Source organism: Gorilla gorilla, chromosome X, assembly GCF_029281585.2.
Source record: "Gorilla gorilla gorilla isolate KB3781 chromosome X, NHGRI_mGorGor1-v2.1_pri, whole genome shotgun sequence".
NCBI classification, from domain to species: domain Eukaryota; kingdom Metazoa; phylum Chordata; class Mammalia; order Primates; family Hominidae; genus Gorilla; species Gorilla gorilla.
In genome coordinates this window covers 12,031,983-12,051,576 of record NC_073247.2, presented here as the reverse complement: position 1 = coordinate 12,051,576, position 19,594 = coordinate 12,031,983, and the positions used below count along the sequence as shown (strand labels likewise).

Sequence of the window (19,594 nt, the reverse complement as noted above, 5' to 3'; positions counted from 1 at the left end):
TCCTTACTGCCCTGACACATGAGACCTACCTGCTTCCTCCCAAAAAACAAAGAGGCACCTGCAAGACAGAGAAGATCCCAGAGCCCTGAGAATCCACCCTGAGAGAGCTTTCTCAATAACCCAAGGCTGCTTTGCAAGCCTCATTTCCTAAGACGTCCTTTGCTGCCCTGACAAAGTTCCAACTGCTGCGTTCACCTGTGCCTCTGCCCTCTGATGGTGTCTGTCATAGACTGAGCTACTTCAGGCTCACATGAGATCCAAGGAGACCTTCCTTCTATGGTTCCTGGACCCCGAATTAAGCCTTGGAGTCTGCCTTTCCTCTCCAAGATTGGTCTATAGATAAGTAATTAGGTCTTTGGTCTTGATCTATAAGAAATCCATGCTAATGTGCACCATTGCCACTCTAGGGGGTAGGAAACATGCCGATTGGGTTTATTAAACGTGTGAAATGCAAGCCAGGTGCAACCCAGCACTTTGGGAGGTGGAGGCGGGAGGATTGCTTGAGGCCAGGAGTTGGAGACCAGTCTGGGCAACATAGTGAGACCCCCCGTCTCTACAAAAAATACAAAAAATTATCTGGGCTTGGTGGTGTGCGCCTGTAGTCCCATCTGCCAGGAGGATCACTTGAGCCCAGGAACTGGAGGCTGCAGTTAGCTATGATCACACCACTGCATTCCAGCCTGAGTGACACAGAGAGACCCTGTTTCAAAAAAAAAAACAAGTATAAAATACAAAAGGCAGAGTGGTTGTTCTGCTTTGCTTTAACATGGACCATCCCCTCAGCACAGACTCTCCAGAGCTTTGGGACTGCAAGTAAGTGAGTGCCCCTAATCTGATCCCGCAGTTGCATACATCTGTGAAGCTGAAGTCGAGGTAGCATGCACAGAGGCTCTGGGGAGTTCAAGAGTCATTGCACTTGGCTTAAGAGGCTGTTTCCTAGGGCTGGGCTCAGTGGCTCACATCTGTAATCCCAGCACTTTGAGAGATCAAGGCAGGAGGGTCACTTAAGGCCAGGAGTTTGTGACCAGCCTGGGCAACAGACGGAAACCCTGTCCCAACACACACACATACACACACACACACACACACACACACACAAAGAAAAAGAAAAAGAAAGAAAAAGAAAAAGAAAAAAGAAAAAATTAGCCAGGTGGAGTGCTGTGTGTCTGTAGTCCCAGCTATTCAGGAGGCTAAAGTCGGAGGATTGCTTGAGCCCAGGAGGTGGAGGCTGCAGTGAGCTGTGATCCCGCCACTGCATTTCAGCCTAGGCAACCAAGCAAGTTCCTGTCTCAAAGAAAAAATAATAAAAAAGGGATGTTTCCTAAAACAGCTTTTTTATTTTTACTGTTTTTGAGATGGAGTCTTGTTCTGTCGCCCAGGCTGGAGTGCAATGGCATGATCTCGGCTCACTGCAACTCCAACTGAACTCCACCTCCCAGGTTCAAGTGATTCTCCTGCCTCAGCCTCTCAAGTAGTTGTGATTACAGGTACATGCCACCATGCCTGGCTAATTTTTGTATTTTAATGGAGATGGGGTTTCACCATGTTGGCCAGGCTGGTCTCGAACTCCTGACCTCAAGTGGTCTTCCCACTTCGGCCTCCCAAAGTGCTGGGATTACCTGAATGAGCCACCACACCTGGCCTCTAAAACAGCTTTGAACAGGGAACCTCTGACATAAAGATCCCTTGTTCATGTCTTGGTGGACGAATGCTATGAATCACAAGACCAGAGCCTTTTGAGGAGGAAGAACTATTGTAGAGCTTTCAAGGAAATGGAGTTGAAGCTATACACCCTGATGAAGGGATGTAGAGGTACGTCTTTCATTCATGAATCCAGCTGTTTGCCTGTTGGGGCTCAAGCATTAATGACTTCACTGACCTTCACCCAGGACTCATTGTGTGCCAGGCACAGCTTTCCAGACTAGGGAATGCAGCAGTGAATGAAAGGCAAAAATCCATGCCCATGTAGAGTTCTCATTCTAATTCAAAGGAATCAACTAAACACAATTGCACGGCGTTGCATGTAAGAACATATCAAGCAGTATGGAGCACGGGAATGCAGAGGAAGGAACCACCTCCTGGGGGAACATAGTCTAGGATACAACGTTGTGGTTTTGGAGACTTGCAGGAGGTGGGTGAATGGGCAAAAGTGTGTTCATTTTTCTAGGGAAGAAACACAATTCTTCAGTTGCAAGACCCAAGGGAAAAGGCACTGGGACATACCCAAAGCTTGTTTCCTTGGATTTCACGAAGAGTGCCTTGAACCCTAGGAATATGACAACATCCAAGCAACGTCCTGAAACAATCACAATCAGGGGAACTCCCAATGGTTAAAGCAGGTGGAGAGAGGAAGACACCCAGTGTATCTTAGCTTCCCCAATCTGCACACATTTGCCCACCAATGGAATCGCTGAGACTCTTCCAACTTTACAGACCAGCGTCTTTTTCCTGAGTGTCTCACGTTTGTGAGACACAATTGCCAAGACGGAGATGGGAAGTGCTGTAGGAACACAGGCAAAGTGGCCGCAGATAACTCTTGCAGAGGGAAGAATAAGTGAGTAGAACACAGACCAACAAAAAAAAAAAAAAACAAGAAAAAATTGCCTTCCTCCATCATAACTTGAAATGTCTTAGTGTGCATGGTATTTTTCAGTCGATGTCATCAAAAACATTTAAATTTATTTACTATCAACTAAATGTAATCCCCAGGTGCTGGTGGATAGTAGAACTGAACTCCTCGCAAAACAGTGTCTGTGCATTTCAAAAGCAATTGGTCTTTCACCATGGAGATGAGAATTTTTAAGTCATTAAATAATACTTGTGGCCGGGCGCGGTGGCTCACGCCTGTAATCCCAGCACTTTGGGAGGCCGAGGTGGGCGGATCACGAGGTCAGGAGATCGAGACCACGGTGAAACCCCATCTCTACTAAAAATACAAAAAATTAGCCGGGCGCGGTGGCGGGCGCCTGTAGTCCCAGCTACTCGGGAGGCTGAGGCAGGAGAATGGCGTGAACCCGGGAGGCGGAGCTTGCAGTGAGCCGAGATCGCGCCACTGCACTCCAGCCTGGGCGACAGAGCGAGACTCCGTCTCAAAAAAAAAAAAAAAAAAAATAATAATAATAATAATAATACTTGTATCCAACCACCCCTCCCCCCCGCCTTTTTTTGAGACAGAGTCTCACTCTATCACCCAGATAGATTGTGCATTGGCACAATCTTGGCTCAAGGCAACCTCCGCCTCCTGGGTTCAAGTGATTCTCCTGCCTCAGCCTCCCCAGTAGCTGGGATTACAGGCATGCGTCACTCTGCCCAGCTAATTTTGTATTTTTAGTAGAAACAGGGGTTCACCATGTTGGCCGCTGGTTTCAAACTCCTGACCTCAGGTGATCTGCCTGAGGAGACCTCGGCCTCCCAAAGTGCTGGGATTACAGGCCTGAAGCACTTCTTTTTTTTTTTTTTCCTTTTGAGACAGGGTCTCGCTCTGTCTCCCAGGCTGGAGTGCTGCGGCGTGATCTCAGCTCACAGCAGCCTCCGCTTTGCGGGTTCAAGCGATTCTCCTGCTTCATCCTCCTGAGTAGCTGGATTACAGGCATGTACCACCACGCCCGGCGAATTTTTGTATTTTTAGTAGAGACAGGGTTTCATCATATTGCTCAGGCTGGTGTCAAACTCCTGACCTCAAGTGATCCGCCCACCTCGGCTTCCCAAAGTGCTGGGATTACAGGCATGAGCCACTGTGCCTGGCCCCAAACACTTCTAAAATGGACTTTAATACTGATTACCAGGCTGGGCCACAATAGCTGGTGCCTGTAATCCCAGCATTTTGGGAGGCTGAGGCAGAGGATTGCTTGAGGCCGGGAGTTCAAGAATAGCCTGAACAACACAGCAAGATCCTGTCTCTGCAAAAAATTTGAAATATAGCCAATATAGGTGGTGAAATATAGGTGGTGCAATGTAGGTGGTGAAATGTAGGTGGTGCACATCTGTAGTCCTAACTACTTGAAAGGCTGAGGGAGGAAGATTGCTTGAGCCCAGGAGTTCGAGGCTGCGATTACATCACTTCACTCTGGCCAGGGCAACAGAGCGAGACCCTGTCTTCAAAGTAAATAATAAAATAAAATAGTAAAATAACATAGAATCAAATAAAATAAAGTAAAATAACATAGAATCAAATAAAATGGTAAAATAAAGTAAAATAACACAGAATCAAATAAAATAGTAAAATAAAATAAAATAAAAATAAATAAATAAATACTCATTACCTCCACTGTTGCCGGAATTGCCAGGCTGGGGTTGAGGGCGTGGCTTTGGCCTTGGGTAGATATCTGTTGGAAAACAACAGTATGATTTCAGAAAAATAATGACATCTTTCAGGTAGATACCATCTATAAATAAGAATGCCAAAGTACAGAAAAGATGTTACTGCCCATTGCTTTTACGGAGCTTGTTAATCATGTAGACAATATTCATAATACCACCTCAGAGCTTACAATTAAAAAAAAAAAACGTTTATTTTTGTACCCTAAACTTACACCACTGGTGCTTTCGCAAGAAGTGCAGGGCTCTCTGAAATTAACAGGGCAGAAAGTGCGTTGTGGACCTCTCCCTGTTTAGGGCTACTGCAGATGCCAGCACCATTTACAGAAGTCAGTCACTTCTATAAATGTGAGGATGAAACATCTGACCTTTTCATAGCGTGTTATATTTCCATCTTGCTTGAGTTGCACCCTTTCATTTGAATTTGTGTTGCTGCTGTTTTGAGACAGGGTCTTGCTCTGTTGCCCAGGCTGCGGTGCAGTGGTGCGATCATAGCTCCCCGCAGCCTCGAGTTCCTAGCAGTAGCTCAGTCTACAGGTGCACACCACCATAGTTGGCTAATTTTTAAAATTTGTGTAGAGACAAGGTCTTGCTCTGTTGCCCAGGCTGGTCTCAAATTCCTGTTCTTAAGCAATCGTCCTGTCTTGCCTTTCCATTTGGACTAGAAACTTTATTTTCTGTACCCATTTTATATTCCTGGTACCTGGCACTGCCAGTACCTGGCAAGTGCTTATCCACATTGGCTCAAGAGTGAAATTACTTTAATTCACAAAAAAGGCAAGGATGCTGTTCTGAAAGTCCTTCCTCAGGACAGACATCTCAGAACACTGGAAATCTGGGCTGAGAATGACTAGTTTTTCACTTCTCAAAATAGTCTCTCTCTCTTTCCCTTTCTCTCTCTCTTGAGACAGGGTGTTGCTCTGTTGCCCAGGCTGGAGTGCAGTGGTGAATCATAGCTCACTGCAGCCTCCACCTCCTGGGCTCAAGTGATCCTCCTGCCTCAGCCTCCTGAGTATAGCTAGGACTACAGGCATGGACCACCATGCCCTGCCTAGACTCTGACTCTCTTTTTTTTTTTTTTTGAGAAGGAGTTTTGCTGTTGTTGCCCAGGCTGGAGTGCAGTGGCATGATCTTGGCTCCCTGCAACCTCCGCCTCCTGGGTTCAAGCAATTCTCTGGCCTCAGCCTCCCAAGTAGCTGGGATTACAGGTATACACCACCATGCCCAGCTAATTTTTGTATTTTTAGTAGAGACAGGGTTTCACCATGTTGGCCAGGCTGGTCTCGAAATCCTGACTTCAGGTGATCCACCCACGTCGGCCTCTGAAAGGGCTGGGATTACAGGCATGAGCCACCACGCCCAGCCTAGACTCTCTTTTGAGGTCTCTAAAATGATACAACTGTGGGGGATTATGGAAACTTGGGGGCCAAACAGAGGAGTGGGGACTGGACACAAGGGAGCTTTGGTTTCTAGGCCAGAAGGCACTGCCCGGAGCACGAGCTGCATATTCGTGGCTTGGTTCAGGAAGTCTCTGGGTACCTCACTGTAAGGTCAGTCCTCCCTCAAAACGCCTTCATCTGTGAGCTTCCCTCCTCCATTCACACACAGAACCTCCAATTGCATTGATTCCTGGGCTTACTCCTGAGGCCTCTCTCCTTGGCTTGTAGACACCATCTTCTCCCTGTGTCCTCACAGGGTCGTCCCTCTGTGTGTGTCTGTGTCCTCATCTCCTCTTCTTATGAGATGTCTTAGTCCATTTCAGGCTGCTATCACAGAATACCAAAGACTGGGTGGCTTATAAACAACAGACATTGATTCTCCCACAGTCCTGGAGGCTGGGAGTCTGAGATCAAGGTGTGGGCTGGGCTGGGCTGGTTCCTCCTAAGGCCTCTCTCCTGGGCTTGCAGATGCCATCTTCTCCCTGTGTCCTCACAGTGTTGTCCCTCTGTGTGTGTCTGCGTCCTCATCTCCCCTTCTTATGAGGTGTCTTAGTCCATTTCAGGTTGCTGTCACGGAACACCATAGACTGGGTGGCTTATAAACAACAGACATTGATTCTCCCACAGTCCTGGAGGCTGGGAGTGTGAGATCAAGATATGGTCTGGGCTGGTTCCTCCTAAGGCCTCTCTCCTGGGCTTGTAGATGCCGTCTTCTCCCTGTGTCTTCATATAATCTTTCCTCTGTGTGTGTCTAAGTCCTCATCTCTTCTTATTAGGATACTAGTCCTATTGGGTCAGGACCCACCCTAGTGACTTCATTTTACATTAATCTCCTTCTTAAAGGCCCCATCTCCAAAGACAGTCACATTCTGAGGAAACTGGGGGTTAGGACTTCATCCTATGAATTTGCGGGGAGACATAATTCATCCCATAACAGCTTGCATCAAAAAGAATCCGTGCCTGTCTTGTTACTTTCAAGACAACATGGGGACAGGCACAGTGGCTCACACCTGTAATCCCAGCATTTTGGGAGGCCAAGGCGGGCAGATCACCTGAGGTCAGGAGTTTGAGACCAGCCTGGCCAACATGGTGAAACCCTGTCTCTGCTAAAAGTACAAAAATTTGCCAGGTGTGGTGTTGCATGCCTGTAATCCCAGTTACTCGGGAGGCTAAAGCAGGAGAATCGCTTGAACCCAGGAGGCGGAGGTTGCAGTGAGCCAAGATCATGCCATCGTGCTATTGCACTCCAGCCTGAGCAATAGAGTGAGACTCTGTCTGAAAAAAAAAAAGACAACATGGATAGGAGCTGCTGGGGTCAGAGAAAAGAATCGGTGAGCAACGCTGACATCTCTCAAAGGGACAAGCACAGACATAGGAAGCAGAGTCAACAGTTGGCCTGAGAAATGCCGCAGGAGCTCATGGAAGCCAAGAAAAATGTGCTGAATTTCAAAGGACACAGAGAGAATTTTGGGTTCCTCCAGATCAAATTCTAAGGGAAAGAGACCACTGGGCTCCAAGCATGCCTGGAGCCATCTGGAGAAAGCTGGCTGGTGTGTGGTAAATACTTATAAATCCCCCAGCCACCTATCAAGTCAATGGAGGGAGAATGAGAAAGAGAACATGGAAAGGCCTAGGACATTCCATCTCTGGGGTCTTCCCAATGTTGCCCATCAACAATTGCCTTCGTTGTCTGAGGGATTGTTCCAGAACACCCCATCTTGGAGGGACGTTACACATTGTTTTCTAGGGCTCTTCCTCGTTCTCAAGATACACACTTGGGAATCTAGGCTAGCCTGGGCTCATTTGGGCTAGCCTGGGCAAGAACACTGGTTAAGGGGAATTTCTGCTCATATACCACACTATCCATAATTAACTTCCAACCAGCTTCATTTTTCCTTTTCCTTGGGTGTGTACGTTAAATTTGCTCATTTCCTGTGTTAAATACTCCATGTTCTCACGTTCAATCGTGAAAGGAAAATAAATCTTAGGACCCCAAAATCATTAAGCCAAGGGAAAAGTCAAGCTGGAAAAAAAAAGTTAGTCAGACCTGCCTCCCATTTTCTTTCTAAATAAGATACCTACAAAAAAATTTTTTTAAGTTTTTTAAAAGCTACATACTGTCCTCACAATCTGAGGAAAGTAAACTGTTTTGTTTACCCTAAAACAGTTCTGTGGAATTTCACCCTGGCAATGTACACTGACAGCTCATCTTCACAGGTGTGGGACAGAAAGTCATCCCCTCTGCTCCCCTGAGACAAATGCATGTCTGATTGCTTCCTCTGCCCTATTGTTGATGAAAAATGCAGATTCACTGGGCCAGACTGAGGCATAAGTACTATTCCTTTGCCCTGTCTCACATGTAAATTGAGTTTTCAGTAAAAGGCCAATCAAGGACTTAGAAGAATGCAACTAGTTGTCTCATATCTTCCTGTGACCTGGAAGCCCCTGCTTCCAGTTGTCCCGCATTTCCAGATCAAACCAATGTACTTCTTATACATATTGATTGATATCTCCTGTCTCCCTAAAATGTATAAAACCAAGCTGTGTCCTGACAACTTTGAGCACTTGTCATCAGGACCTCCTGAGGCTGTGTCACGGGCACGTCCTTAACCTTGGCAAAATAAACTTTGTAAACCGATCGAGACCTGTCTCAGATATTTTGGATTCACACAGTATTGGTTAATAATTCAGGACTGCCATGTTAAAGGCATCAGCGTGGCTGGATTTAAGCACAACATGAAAAACCAAAGTCGGAAAGGAAGCCTCCTCTTTGTTGGGACAAGCATCAGGAGATTGAGGCTTGAGTCATGGGGGGTCACCTCCCCAGCCTAAGCCTCTCTTCCCCCACTCCTCCTCCTACTGGGGTTCATGAATCACTTTGCTGTGGGAGGGGCTGAGTGTTCACACTCTGAAGATGGCCCATCTTAAAGGATCTCGCATTTTAAGTTTTTTTTTTTCTTATTCCTTTTTTTTTTTTTTTTGAGACGGAGTCTCGCTCTGTTGCCCAGCCTGGAGTGCAGTGGCGCCATCTCAGCTTGCTACAACCTCTGCCTCCCAGGTTCAAGCGATTCTCATGCCTCAGCCTCTCGAGTTGCTGGGAATACAGGCCACGACTAATTTTTGTATTTTTAGTAGAGATGGGGTTTCACCATGTTGGCCAGGCTGGCCTTGAACTCCTGACCTCAGGTGATCCACCAGCCTCGGTCTACCAAAGTACTGGGATTACAGACGTGACCCACCATGCCCAGCCACGCATTTTAAGTCCTGATGAATTCTCTGGGAGGGAAGCCCACGGCAGTCTGTTTAACTGGGCGTTTCCCAAGTATGTTTCAGCAAGAAACACGTTCCCTGTGGAATTCCCATGAGTGCCTTGCAACATAGCCATGATCTGCAGGACAATGGTTTTTAAAAGACTAGGAGGAAATAGCAGGAGAAAAAGGTGGGTGGTGATTGGGATTTTCATCATGAAAGAGGGGGAAAAAAGAAAGACTAGCTGGCTTAACTAATGCAGTTAAGGGTGAGGTGGTGTTTTGGGGTTTTGTTTTGTTTGGTTTGGTTTGGTTTGGTTTTTCGAGACAGAGTCTCATTCTGTTGCCCCGGCTGGAGTGCAGTGGCGCAATCTTGGCTCACTGTAACCTCCCTCTCCTGGGTTCAAGCAATTCTCGTGTCTTAGCCTCCCAAGTAGCTGGGATTATAGGCGCGTGCCACCATGCCCAGCTAATTTTTGTATTTTTGGTAGAGACAGGGTTTCGCCATGTTGGCCAGGCTGGTCTCGAGCTTCTGACTTCAGGTGATCTGCCCGCCTCAGCCTCCCAAAGTGCTGGGATTCCAGGCGTGAGCCCCCACGCCCGGCCTGAGGTGTAGTTTTTCAAGTGGGTGTCACCTCCCTTGGGTCTTGGTCTCTGTTTTTAATGATTCCTTGTAAGAGGAGATAATTTCTGTCCATCTGGATGTGCGTGTCTGCAATGAATGGACACACTGTTAAGCTGTGAAAGTTTAAAGCCAGAGCAAACTACCAGGAAGCTTCCAGAACCCCTCTTGATTTAGCCAGCTTCACGCTGCTCTGCCTGGCAAACATTTAAGTTTTTAAGGTTGTTGAACTGCTGGTAACTTTAATGGCCAGAATCTATCTTTTCCTTTCTTCTTTCCCCTTTCTTTTCTCTTTCTCTTTCTCTCTCCATGCCCACCCCCTCCCCGCCCCCTCTTCTCTCTCTTTCACTCTCTTTCTTTTTTTGAATTGCATATTTTTCAATGATGAGTGTAATAAATCTGTGGAAAAAACTGTCTGCCAAATGTTAGAAAAAATGGAGAAACCAACTCTAAAACACATAAAGTGCACAGCACACGTGGGGTTTTGGGAATGGTTAAGCCAAAGGTATTTGGAGCACTGAAAACAACTGAGAAAAAGGACTTGTCTCTCAGCCTGATTAGCTTTCTGTGATGATAATGCAAAGTGTCCTTTGAGTATCAAACTGCCTTTGCAAAAATTATGACTGAGGAAATGATGACAGTGAAAGAGGTCAGACCTAACCAACTCCATCCATCTTGCTTCTAACCTTTAAGCTGTCCTTGTTCTTTCCTGGGTGTGGGCCAAACTAGCCTTGGGAAGGAATTCAGTTCATGGTTTCACTCTGAAACAAAATTAAGAATGCCCCTTTCCCAAAAAGACCCCCTTCTTGCCTGGGAACCAGTCTGCCTTTGCAGGACCAAAAAATTAGCTACAAGATTAGAAATTACACTTTAGGGCTCGTGCAGCCTCTGGCTGCAAGAGTCTGAACCTCCCCAAGTTTCTCCTGGGGGTAACATCACTGTTGTAAAACCTAAGATCAGTGCTTGAGATATTTTGCAGCCCCTGCACTGGATGGATCAGCTGGCACCACCCAGCCCGGTAATCTGGCTCAACCAGGTCTGCCATCCACCCAGGAACAGAAAACAGCAAGAAAACCTCACTTCAACCCCCTATGGTTCCCTCTCCAACCTGACCAATCAGCACTCCCCACTTCTCAAGCCCCTACCTGCCAACTTATCCTTAACAACTCTGATCCCCAGATGTTCCAGAGACTGAATGATTAATAATAAAACTCTAGCCTCCCTTAGAGCCAGCTCTTCGTGAATTACTCTTTCTCCATTGCAATTCCCCTATCTTGATAAATCAGCTCTGTCTACGCAGCCAACAAAGTGAACCAGTTGGGTGGTTACAAGTACACCTTAGTGGTTTCTAGATGTCAAAGCAAAGGGAAAATAAGATTGTTTCTGTCCATTGGACTTTCTTGCTCCCCCCAGTGAGGAATGAAACTACATTCCCAGTAAGGGAGCTATTACACACATATTTCAAATGCAACCAGGCTAAACCTGCTAGTAAATAAAAAGGCAAACATCATCAAACCAGATTGAGAAAGAGTTTCAGGCCTGCGGATTCTTACTTCCACCGCTGTCGGGATTCTCGGGCTGTGGGTAGTAAGGTGGTTTTGGCTTTGGGTAGATATCTGTGGAGAAAACAACACTGCACTGTTAGAAAAGAAAATTGTCCTTCCCTTAGGAGCAGCCTGCAGAAACAAGCACATCAGCGTGACTATCGACCTTGAAGTTTGTTCTCATTTGCTGCCCACGGTGTGTTTATAGATTGCCATTGTCTGGTTAAAAATCACTTTGCAGATAGAAGTAAAACCTTGAAACCTGAAACTTAAAAAAAAAGGTTTCCGTTTTGTTACTAGAAGTTCGTTTTCATGGCAAGAAGCCAGTGTAGCTATCTGCCATGACGGAAGCAAGTAATATAAAAAAGAAACCTAGGAAGAATTGTCATGGAATAAATTTACCGGCAGTCCAGTGCCTGTGATGAAGATAACACCAAACCTTCTGTTCCCGGACCCAACTGGGCTGCTATTTCTCACAGCCCAATAATGAAACACCGATGAACTGGGGAGGAAGAGAGTTTTTATTTCTGCAACCTGTTACAGGGAGAAGGCCTGGAAATTATCACCAGACTAACTCAAAATTATAGTTTTCCAGAGCTTATATACCTTCCAAGCTATGTGGATATATGTGTGTGCATTTATCTAAAGACATAAGTGATTAACTTCTTTTAATCTATAACTAAGGTCTGAGTCCTGAGGATCTTCCTCAGGAGCCTCAGTGAATTGACTTAATCTAATGGGTCCAGGTGCTGGGGTGATTACCCTCATGTTGTCTCCTGCTAAATCCAGGAGGTTTGCAGAGTTCCTTCAAAGCCCCAATAAACTTGTTTGTGGAGGCCTGGGGAGTTTCTGCAGACCCCCAGTAAAAGTTGTTTAATCCTAAATGGGTCCTGTTAAGAATTCCTTCATTATTTTGTCATGCTTTAAGGCCCGGGAAAGTCCTGGGAAAAACTCTCGGTGGGCTTTTATTACATTCCAGCCTTTGTATAAGGGCACTGGCTTTTAATATTTAACCACTCAGTCAATACTGAAACAGGTGTTGTGGGGGCCTGTGGTAGTGAGACCTGGCCTGCGACACTTCCACTCTCAGTTTCCAAGTGCTCTCACTCATACACTGTGAAAGGAACATAAATCTTGGGGCCCCCAAGTCACTAAGCTAAAGGGAAAAGTCCAGCTGGGAACTGCTTAGGGCCAACCTGCCTCCCATTCTATTCAAAGTCCCCCCTCTGCTCCCTGAGGCAGATTCGTATCTGATCGCCTCCTTTGGAAAGGCTAATCAGAAACTCAAAAGAAGGCAACTGTTTTGTCTCTCACCTGTTTGTGACCTGAAAACCCTCTCCCTGCTTCCAGTCTTCCTGCCTTTGCTTCAAGTGGTCCACCTTTCCACACGGAACCAATATACTTCTTTTTTTTTTTTTTTTTTGAGACAGAGTCTTGCTCTGTCGCCCAAGCTGGAGTGCACTAGCATGATCTCTGCTCCCTGCAACCTCCGCCTCCTGGGTTCAAGCGATTCTCCTGCCTCAGTCTCACAGCCTCAGGCACACACCACCATGCCCAGCTAACTTTTGTATTTTTAGTAGAAACAGGGTTTCACCACATTGGCCAGGCTAGTCTCAAACTCCTGACCTTGTGATCCACCCACCTCGGCCTCCCAAAGTGCCGGGATTACAGGTGTGAGCCACCTCGCCTGGCCTAATTGACTTTTTTTTTTTTTTTTAGAAAAAAAAAAAAAAAAGCCCAATTGTTTAAATTGGTTTAAATTTAAATAGTGGCTTAAATTGGCTTTCAATGAATATGTGTGACCCTGAGCATTTCTAACACACATCAGCTGGTCAATCGCATAATTCCCTCCTCTTTGAATTTTTCTTGTCAGCGAATGGAATGATCATATCCCTCTTCTTTTAGTCGCCTCATAGTCTCTCTCCTCCATTTTCTTTTTCTTTTCTTTTCTTTTTTTCACCATCCGTCTGTTTTGGTAGGAGCTATCTATACACAGTTTGTGCTCTATAACCAGAATTTCTGCATCTATAGATCCAACCAGTCTTGTATTGAAAATATTTCAGAAAATAAAATATAGCAATCCAATAAAAAGTAATACAAATAAAAAATAATATAGTATAACAACTATTTGCATAGCATTTACACCGTATCAGGAGTTATGAGTAACCTAGAGATAATTTAAAGTATACCAGAGGCTGGACACGGTGGCTCATCCCTGTAATCCCAGCACTTTGGGAGGCCAAGGTGGGCAGATTATGTGAGGTCAGGAGTTCGAAACCAGGCTGGACAACATGGTTAAAACCCGTCTCTACTAAAAATACAAAAATTAGCTGGGAGTGGTGGCGCATACCTGTAATCCCAGCTACTTGGGAGGTTGAGTCAGGAGAATCTCTTGAACCCGGGAGGTGGAGGTTACAGTGAGCCAAGATCACGCCACTGCACTCCAGCCTGGGCAACAGAGTGAGATTCTGTCTCCAAATAAATAAATAAAAATATACAGGAACATATACTTGCATTATATGCAAGTACTGCACGTTTTATATCAGAGACTTCAGCAGCTGTGGATTTTGGTGTCTGCGGGGAAGAAGGCGTCTTAAAACTAATCCCCCATGAATTCTGAAGGATGACTGCATTTTGCATATTAAACTTTCCCTGGTGGTATGAGCAGTAAGGAGCCTCTTCTAGTTGACAGCTCATCTTTTGACTTTTTTCAGAGCCTGAAGTTGGAACATTATTATTATTATTATTTTTAAAATGTAGACATAGGCTAACCCATTTTTAAAGGTTATGCTTTTTTTTTTTTTTATACTCTCACTCTGTAGCCTCAGCTGGAGTGCAATGGCAGGATCTCGGCTCACCACAACCTCCACCTCTTGAGCTCAAGTGATTCTTATGCCTCAGCCTCCTGAGTAGCTGGGACTATGGGCGTGGTTATGCTTTTTGTATTGTATCTAAGAAAAACCTCCTAACTCTGAGGTTATAAGACATTTCCCTCTATTTTTCAAAAAAAAAAAAAAGTTTTCTTTTATATTCAGGTTTGTAATCCACCTGTAGTTCATTTTTAAGTATTACGTGAGGCCGGGTGTGGTGGTTCACACCTGTAATCCCAGCACTTTGGGACACCGAGGTGGACAGATCACCTGAGGTCAGGAGTTCAAGACCAGCCTGGCCAACTTGGTGAAACCCCGTCTCTACTAAAAAAATGCAAAAATTAGCCAGGCATGGTGGCACATGCCTGTAGTCCCAGCTGAGGCACGAGAATTACTTGAACCCGGGAGGAGAAGTTTGCGGGGAGGTGAGATCACACCACTGCACTGCAGCCTGGGTGACACAGCGAGACTCCGTCTCAAAAAAAAAAGTATAGCATGAGGTTGAGATTTGATCACATATCATCCACAAGAACAGCCAATTGTCTCAGTCCTGCCTATGTGGAATTTGGCTTCTTCTCTCATTGTTTTATAGCTGCGACCTCTTTCATATGCCAAGACACAATTCAGTCTGTTTCAAACCCTTCTGAACCTATGCATTGCTCAGTTTCTCTGTCTCTGAGCTATGGTTTTCATTTCTTTCTTCTTTTTTTTTTTCTTTTCTTTTGAGACAGGGTCTTGCTCTGTCACGCAGGCTGGAGTGCAGTGGCGTGATCATGCCTCACTGCAGCCTCAACCTCTAGGGCACAGGTGATCCTCCCACCTCAGCCTCCTGAGTAACTGGGACCAGAGGTGCATGCCACCATGTCCAGCTAATTTTTTAAAAATTTTTTGTAAAGATGGGGTCTCACTATGTTGCCCAGGCTAGTCTCAAACTCCTGGGCTCAAGAAATCAGCCAGTCTCGGCCTCCCAAAGTTCTGGGATTACAGGCGTGAGCCACCACGCCCAGCTCCACATCTTTATTCTTAATAATATTTCCATCTACAGATCCTGGTATTTCGGGGGAAACGCTTTTTAAAATCTCACACTTAGATCTTTAAATTTCCACTTTTAACTTAACCTGAGGTGCAGGCTGGGTCAAGATTCCATTATCATTCAGGGAATCATTCTTTTAGTAGGAAGAATCTCTATTTGGGCCTCAAAGTTGTTTGCACCTCGAAGGTTATTTTGTCTGATTTTGCTAGCCCAACTTGGCTTTCTTCTATTGGTTATTTGTTTTGCGCATTTTTTTCCCAGCTATTTTCACCTTCTCTTTGGCATTTTGTTGCAAACGCTTCTCTTGTAAATAGCATGAAACATTTTATTTGTATTTCTAGTAGAGACGGGGTTTCACCGTGTTAGCCAGGATGGTCTCGATCTCCTGACCTCGTGATCCGCCCGCCTCGGCCTCCACAGTGCTGGGATTACAGGCGTGAGCCACCGCGCCCAGCCGAAACATTTTAAATTGCATCATCTCATCTCCGTCTTTTTACAGATTTATTAAGTCACCGAACATCTAACATAACTAAGGATTCACTATTCCTACTGTTTTATTTTACTTTTCTTCTTTTTTAATTCCTTCCTTCCTAACTTCCATTTAGTATTCAGGTATTTATTATTACTATTTTTATTTTTGAGACAAAGCCTGGCTCTGCCACCCAGGCGGAAGTGCAGTGGCGCAATCTCAGCTCACTGCAACCTCCACCTCTGGGGCTCAAGTGATCCTCCCACCTCAGCCTCCTGAGTAGCTGGGACTACAGGCATTCACCACAACACTTGGCTAATTTTGGTATTTAATTTTACTCTTCATTTTTTTGTATTTAATTTTATTCTTCATTCTTCATTTTCATCCACTAGTTCAGGAGTTATATGTTCAATTTCTATTTTTAGCAGGAACACTTAACCTTAAACTGTCAAAATCCAGCAATATCTAACTACTTTTACTCAGTTCTTCCTTTCTTATCCTCTTGTGAAGGTAGCCTAATCTTCAGAAGTTAAGTTTCACTTTGTTGTTAACACCAGTTATTATTATTTTTTTAAACAGCTAACAATCACTTAGTTTTACCGGCTTGTTTTCAATGTCTTTGGCTGGCATTGCTATTCGCATCCTGCTGTGCTATTCAGGGTGTGAATTTCTTCTTATGGCAGAGCATCATTTGGAAGATTTTTCAGCAAAAATTGCAGAGCTCCTTGTTGGAAATCTTTATGCTATCATCACTCTCCAACAGCAATTTAGCTGCATTTTCAATTCTTGCTTGATAGTGAACATTTCCTGAACAACCTATAAACACCCGTCCATTGACTTCCTGAGATCTCTCATGGCAGTCAAGGAGTCTGCTGGAAGTCTGGGAGTTATTTCTTTTCTTTTCTTTTTTTTTTGTTGTTGTTGTTGAGACGGAGTCTCGCTCTGTCGCCCAGGCTGGAGTGCAGTGGGAGATCTCGGCTCACTGCAAGCTCTGCTTCCTGGGTTCACGCCATTCTCCTGCCTCAGCCTCCCAAGTAGCTGAGACTACAGGCGCCCACCACCATGCCTGGCAAATTTTTTTTGTATTTTTTAGTAGAGACGGGGTTTCACCTGTAATGCCCAACCTAGTTTTTACTAACCTGTTTTTAGACTCTCCCTTTTCCTTTACTCACCTAGCCTTGTTTCCACCTGAATGGACTCTCCCTTAGCTAAGAGAGCCAGCCAGACTCCATCTTGGCTCTTTCACTGGCAGCCCCTTCCTCAAGGACTGAACTCGTGCAAGCTGACTCCCAGCACATCCAAGAATGCAATTAACTGATAAGATACTGTGGCGAGCTATATCCACAGTTCCCGGGAATTCGTCTGATTAGTAACACCCAAAGCCCCGCGTCTATCACCTTGTAATAGTCTTAAAGCCCCTGCACCTGGAACTGTTTACTTTCCTGTAACCATTTATCCTTTTAACTTTTTGCCTACTTTACTTTTGTAAAATTGTTTTAACTAGACCCCCCCGCCCCACTTCCTAAACCAAGATATAAAAGTTAATCAAGCCCCTTCCTCAGGGCCGAGAGAATATTAAGCATTAGCCGTCTCTCGGTCGCTGGCTAATAAAGGACTCTTAATTCGTCTCAAAGTGTGGCGTTTTTCTAACTCGCTCAGGTACAACATACCGTGTTAGCCAGGATGGTCTCGATCTCCTGACCTTGTGATCCACCCGCCTTGGCCTCCCAAAGTGCTGGGATTACAGGCGTGAGCCACTGCACCCGGCCCCGGGAATTATTTCTTTCTCTTTTCTTTTCTTTTTTTTTTTTTTTTGAGACGGAATCTCACTCTGTCACCCAGGTTGGAGTGCAGTGGCATGATCTCGGCTCACTGCAACCTCCACCTCCCGGGTTCAAGTGATTCTCCTGCCTCAGCCTCCCGAGTAGCTGGGATTACAGACATGTGCCATCATGCCCAGCTAATTTTTTTATATTTAGTAGAGACCAGGTTTCACCATGTTGGCCAGGTTGGTCTCGAACCCCTGACCTCAGATGATCTGCCCACCTCGGCCTTTCAAAGCGCTGGGATTACAGGTGTGAGCCACCGCCCCCAGCCAAAGGTTACCTTTTTAATCGAAATTAAATAAATAAATTGAAGTCAAATTTACATATAATTAACCATTTAAAAGTGAATAATTCAGGGGCATTTAGAATATTCACAGTTTTGTGCAGCCATCACCTCTGTGTACTTCCAGAATGCTTTCGTTCCCCCAAAAAGAAACCTGGAATTTATCAAGCAGTCACTCTCCCTTTCCCCTCCAGCCCCTGGCAGTCACGACATTGCTTCTGGTTCTAGGGATTCATCTATTCTTGAACTTTCATCTTCATAAAAATATACACTATGTGATCATTTGTGTCTGGCTTCTTTCTCTTTGCAAAATGTTTTTGAGGCTCAACCACTTTGTAGCAATTTTCAGTGCTTCATTCCTCTTCAAGGCTAAATAATATTCCATTGTGTGAATGGAGCACATTTTGTTTATCCATTCCTTCCACTGATTAACATGTGAGTTATTTCTACCTTTTAGCTATAATGAATAGTGCTGCTCTGAACATTTGTGTACACATTTTTCTTGGAACCTGTGTTTTCAATTATTTTGAGTACATACCTAGGAGTGGAATTGCTGGTTCATAGAGTAATCCTGTATTTAACTTTTTGAGGATCCACCAAAGCATTTTTTCACAGTGGCTGTACCATTTTAGACTCCCACCAGCAATGTACAAACATTCCAGTTTCATCACATCCTTGTCAACACTTGTTATTTTCCATTTTAGATTTTAGCCATCTCAGTGAGTACGAAGTAGTGCTTCACTGTGGTTGTGATTTGCATTTCCCTAATCACCACATTTTGCTTTCAATATCTGCTATCTGGTACAGTTGTTGCGTCTCCTTCATACACCCCACAGTTCTGTAAAACATCCTCAACCATCCCTCCATAAGCATCAGTTCAAGGACGTTGCCTCAGTTTTTCCCAGCCAAAGAGACGCTCACCTGAGTTTGGCTTCTTGGTGGGTTCTGTGAACAAAGAGAGAAAATAAATGCAATATGCATTGAAGATTCATGGGAAGCATGAAGAAAGGCCATGAACGCCCTGATGAAAGATGAAAAGGGAGTGACAAAGCCATACAAAGTAAATGATATAGACACAAATTCCATGTTGAATTCAGAAAAAAGGCAAGAAAACACCCTTAAAATCCATTCAAAAACAATCCACCCTTGAGGCTGTGAGGATGCCCACAGGATGGCCAAAGTAGCTGAGAACATCCAAGACAAGTAAGTGAGCCACCTGCCCGTAGAGCCACCACAGGGCTGGACGGTGGAGGGTGAGGCAGGGGGAGGCAAAAGAAAAGAAGGAGAAAGACTTGCAGCTTCCAGAATGATGGCTTATCTCACTTTCTTTCATTCATTCATTTATTCATTCAGCAAATATGTATTGCATGGATGTGGATAACAGGTCAGGAGTGCTCAGGGTGCAGCCTGTGACTGCCCTGCTTAGTGAACCTGGGTGTGCAGTGTGGATGGGCAGAGGAGGGCAGGAGGAGGTTTGAGGAAGATGGCTCAAAGGAGGTGGAGTCGGCCATGGCTGGGAAAATTGGAGCCTCAGGGCTGTGCAATGGCCAGACTTCTTCCAAACAGAGGAAACACCATATTTGAAAGCATGGTTTACATAACAGCCTAGCATTGCCTTGGTAGGAGGCGGCTGGAACACAGGGGTTTGTGTGTGGTGGGGACATTCACTAGGGATGCAGAGACTGCAAAAAGGAGAGCTTGAACCTCCAAACAGGGCATATGGTTTTGCATGTCCTGTATTTTAATAGAAGGTTTCTCATCACCTTTTCTCCTTCCTGCCACCTCCCTCTCCCTTCCTGCCCTCCCTTCTTCCTTCCTTCTCTCCTTCCTTCCTTCTCTCCTTTCTTCCTTCCTTCCCTCTCTTTTTCCCCCTTCTTCTTTCCTTCCTCCCCACCCTCCTTTCTTCCTTCCTCCCCTCCAACCTTTCTCCTCTCCCTCTCTCC

The 19,594-nt window shown here is 45.2% G+C and overlaps 1 protein-coding gene across 7 annotated transcripts in view; it reads right to left on the bottom strand.

Annotated features, from left to right (window-relative positions):
- Positions 1-19,594, bottom strand: part of XG (Xg glycoprotein (Xg blood group)) — a 62,985-nt gene that overhangs the window by 21,811 nt on the left and 21,580 nt on the right. For 3 of the 7 annotated variants that reach the window (XM_019019356.4, XM_019019357.4, XM_055376345.2), the window contains exons 3-5: positions 18,573-18,596; positions 11,180-11,242; positions 4,263-4,325 (exon numbers count right to left, since the gene is read on the bottom strand). In XM_019019356.4, the coding sequence (XP_018874901.1) occupies positions 4,263-4,325; positions 11,180-11,242; positions 18,573-18,596 (150 nt within the window). Of the gene's footprint in view, positions 1-4,255; positions 4,326-11,179; positions 11,243-18,572; positions 18,597-19,594 lie in introns of all 7 variants that reach the window. The other 4 variants (XM_063702913.1, XM_063702914.1, XM_063702916.1 and 1 more) reach the window with 2 other exon arrangements.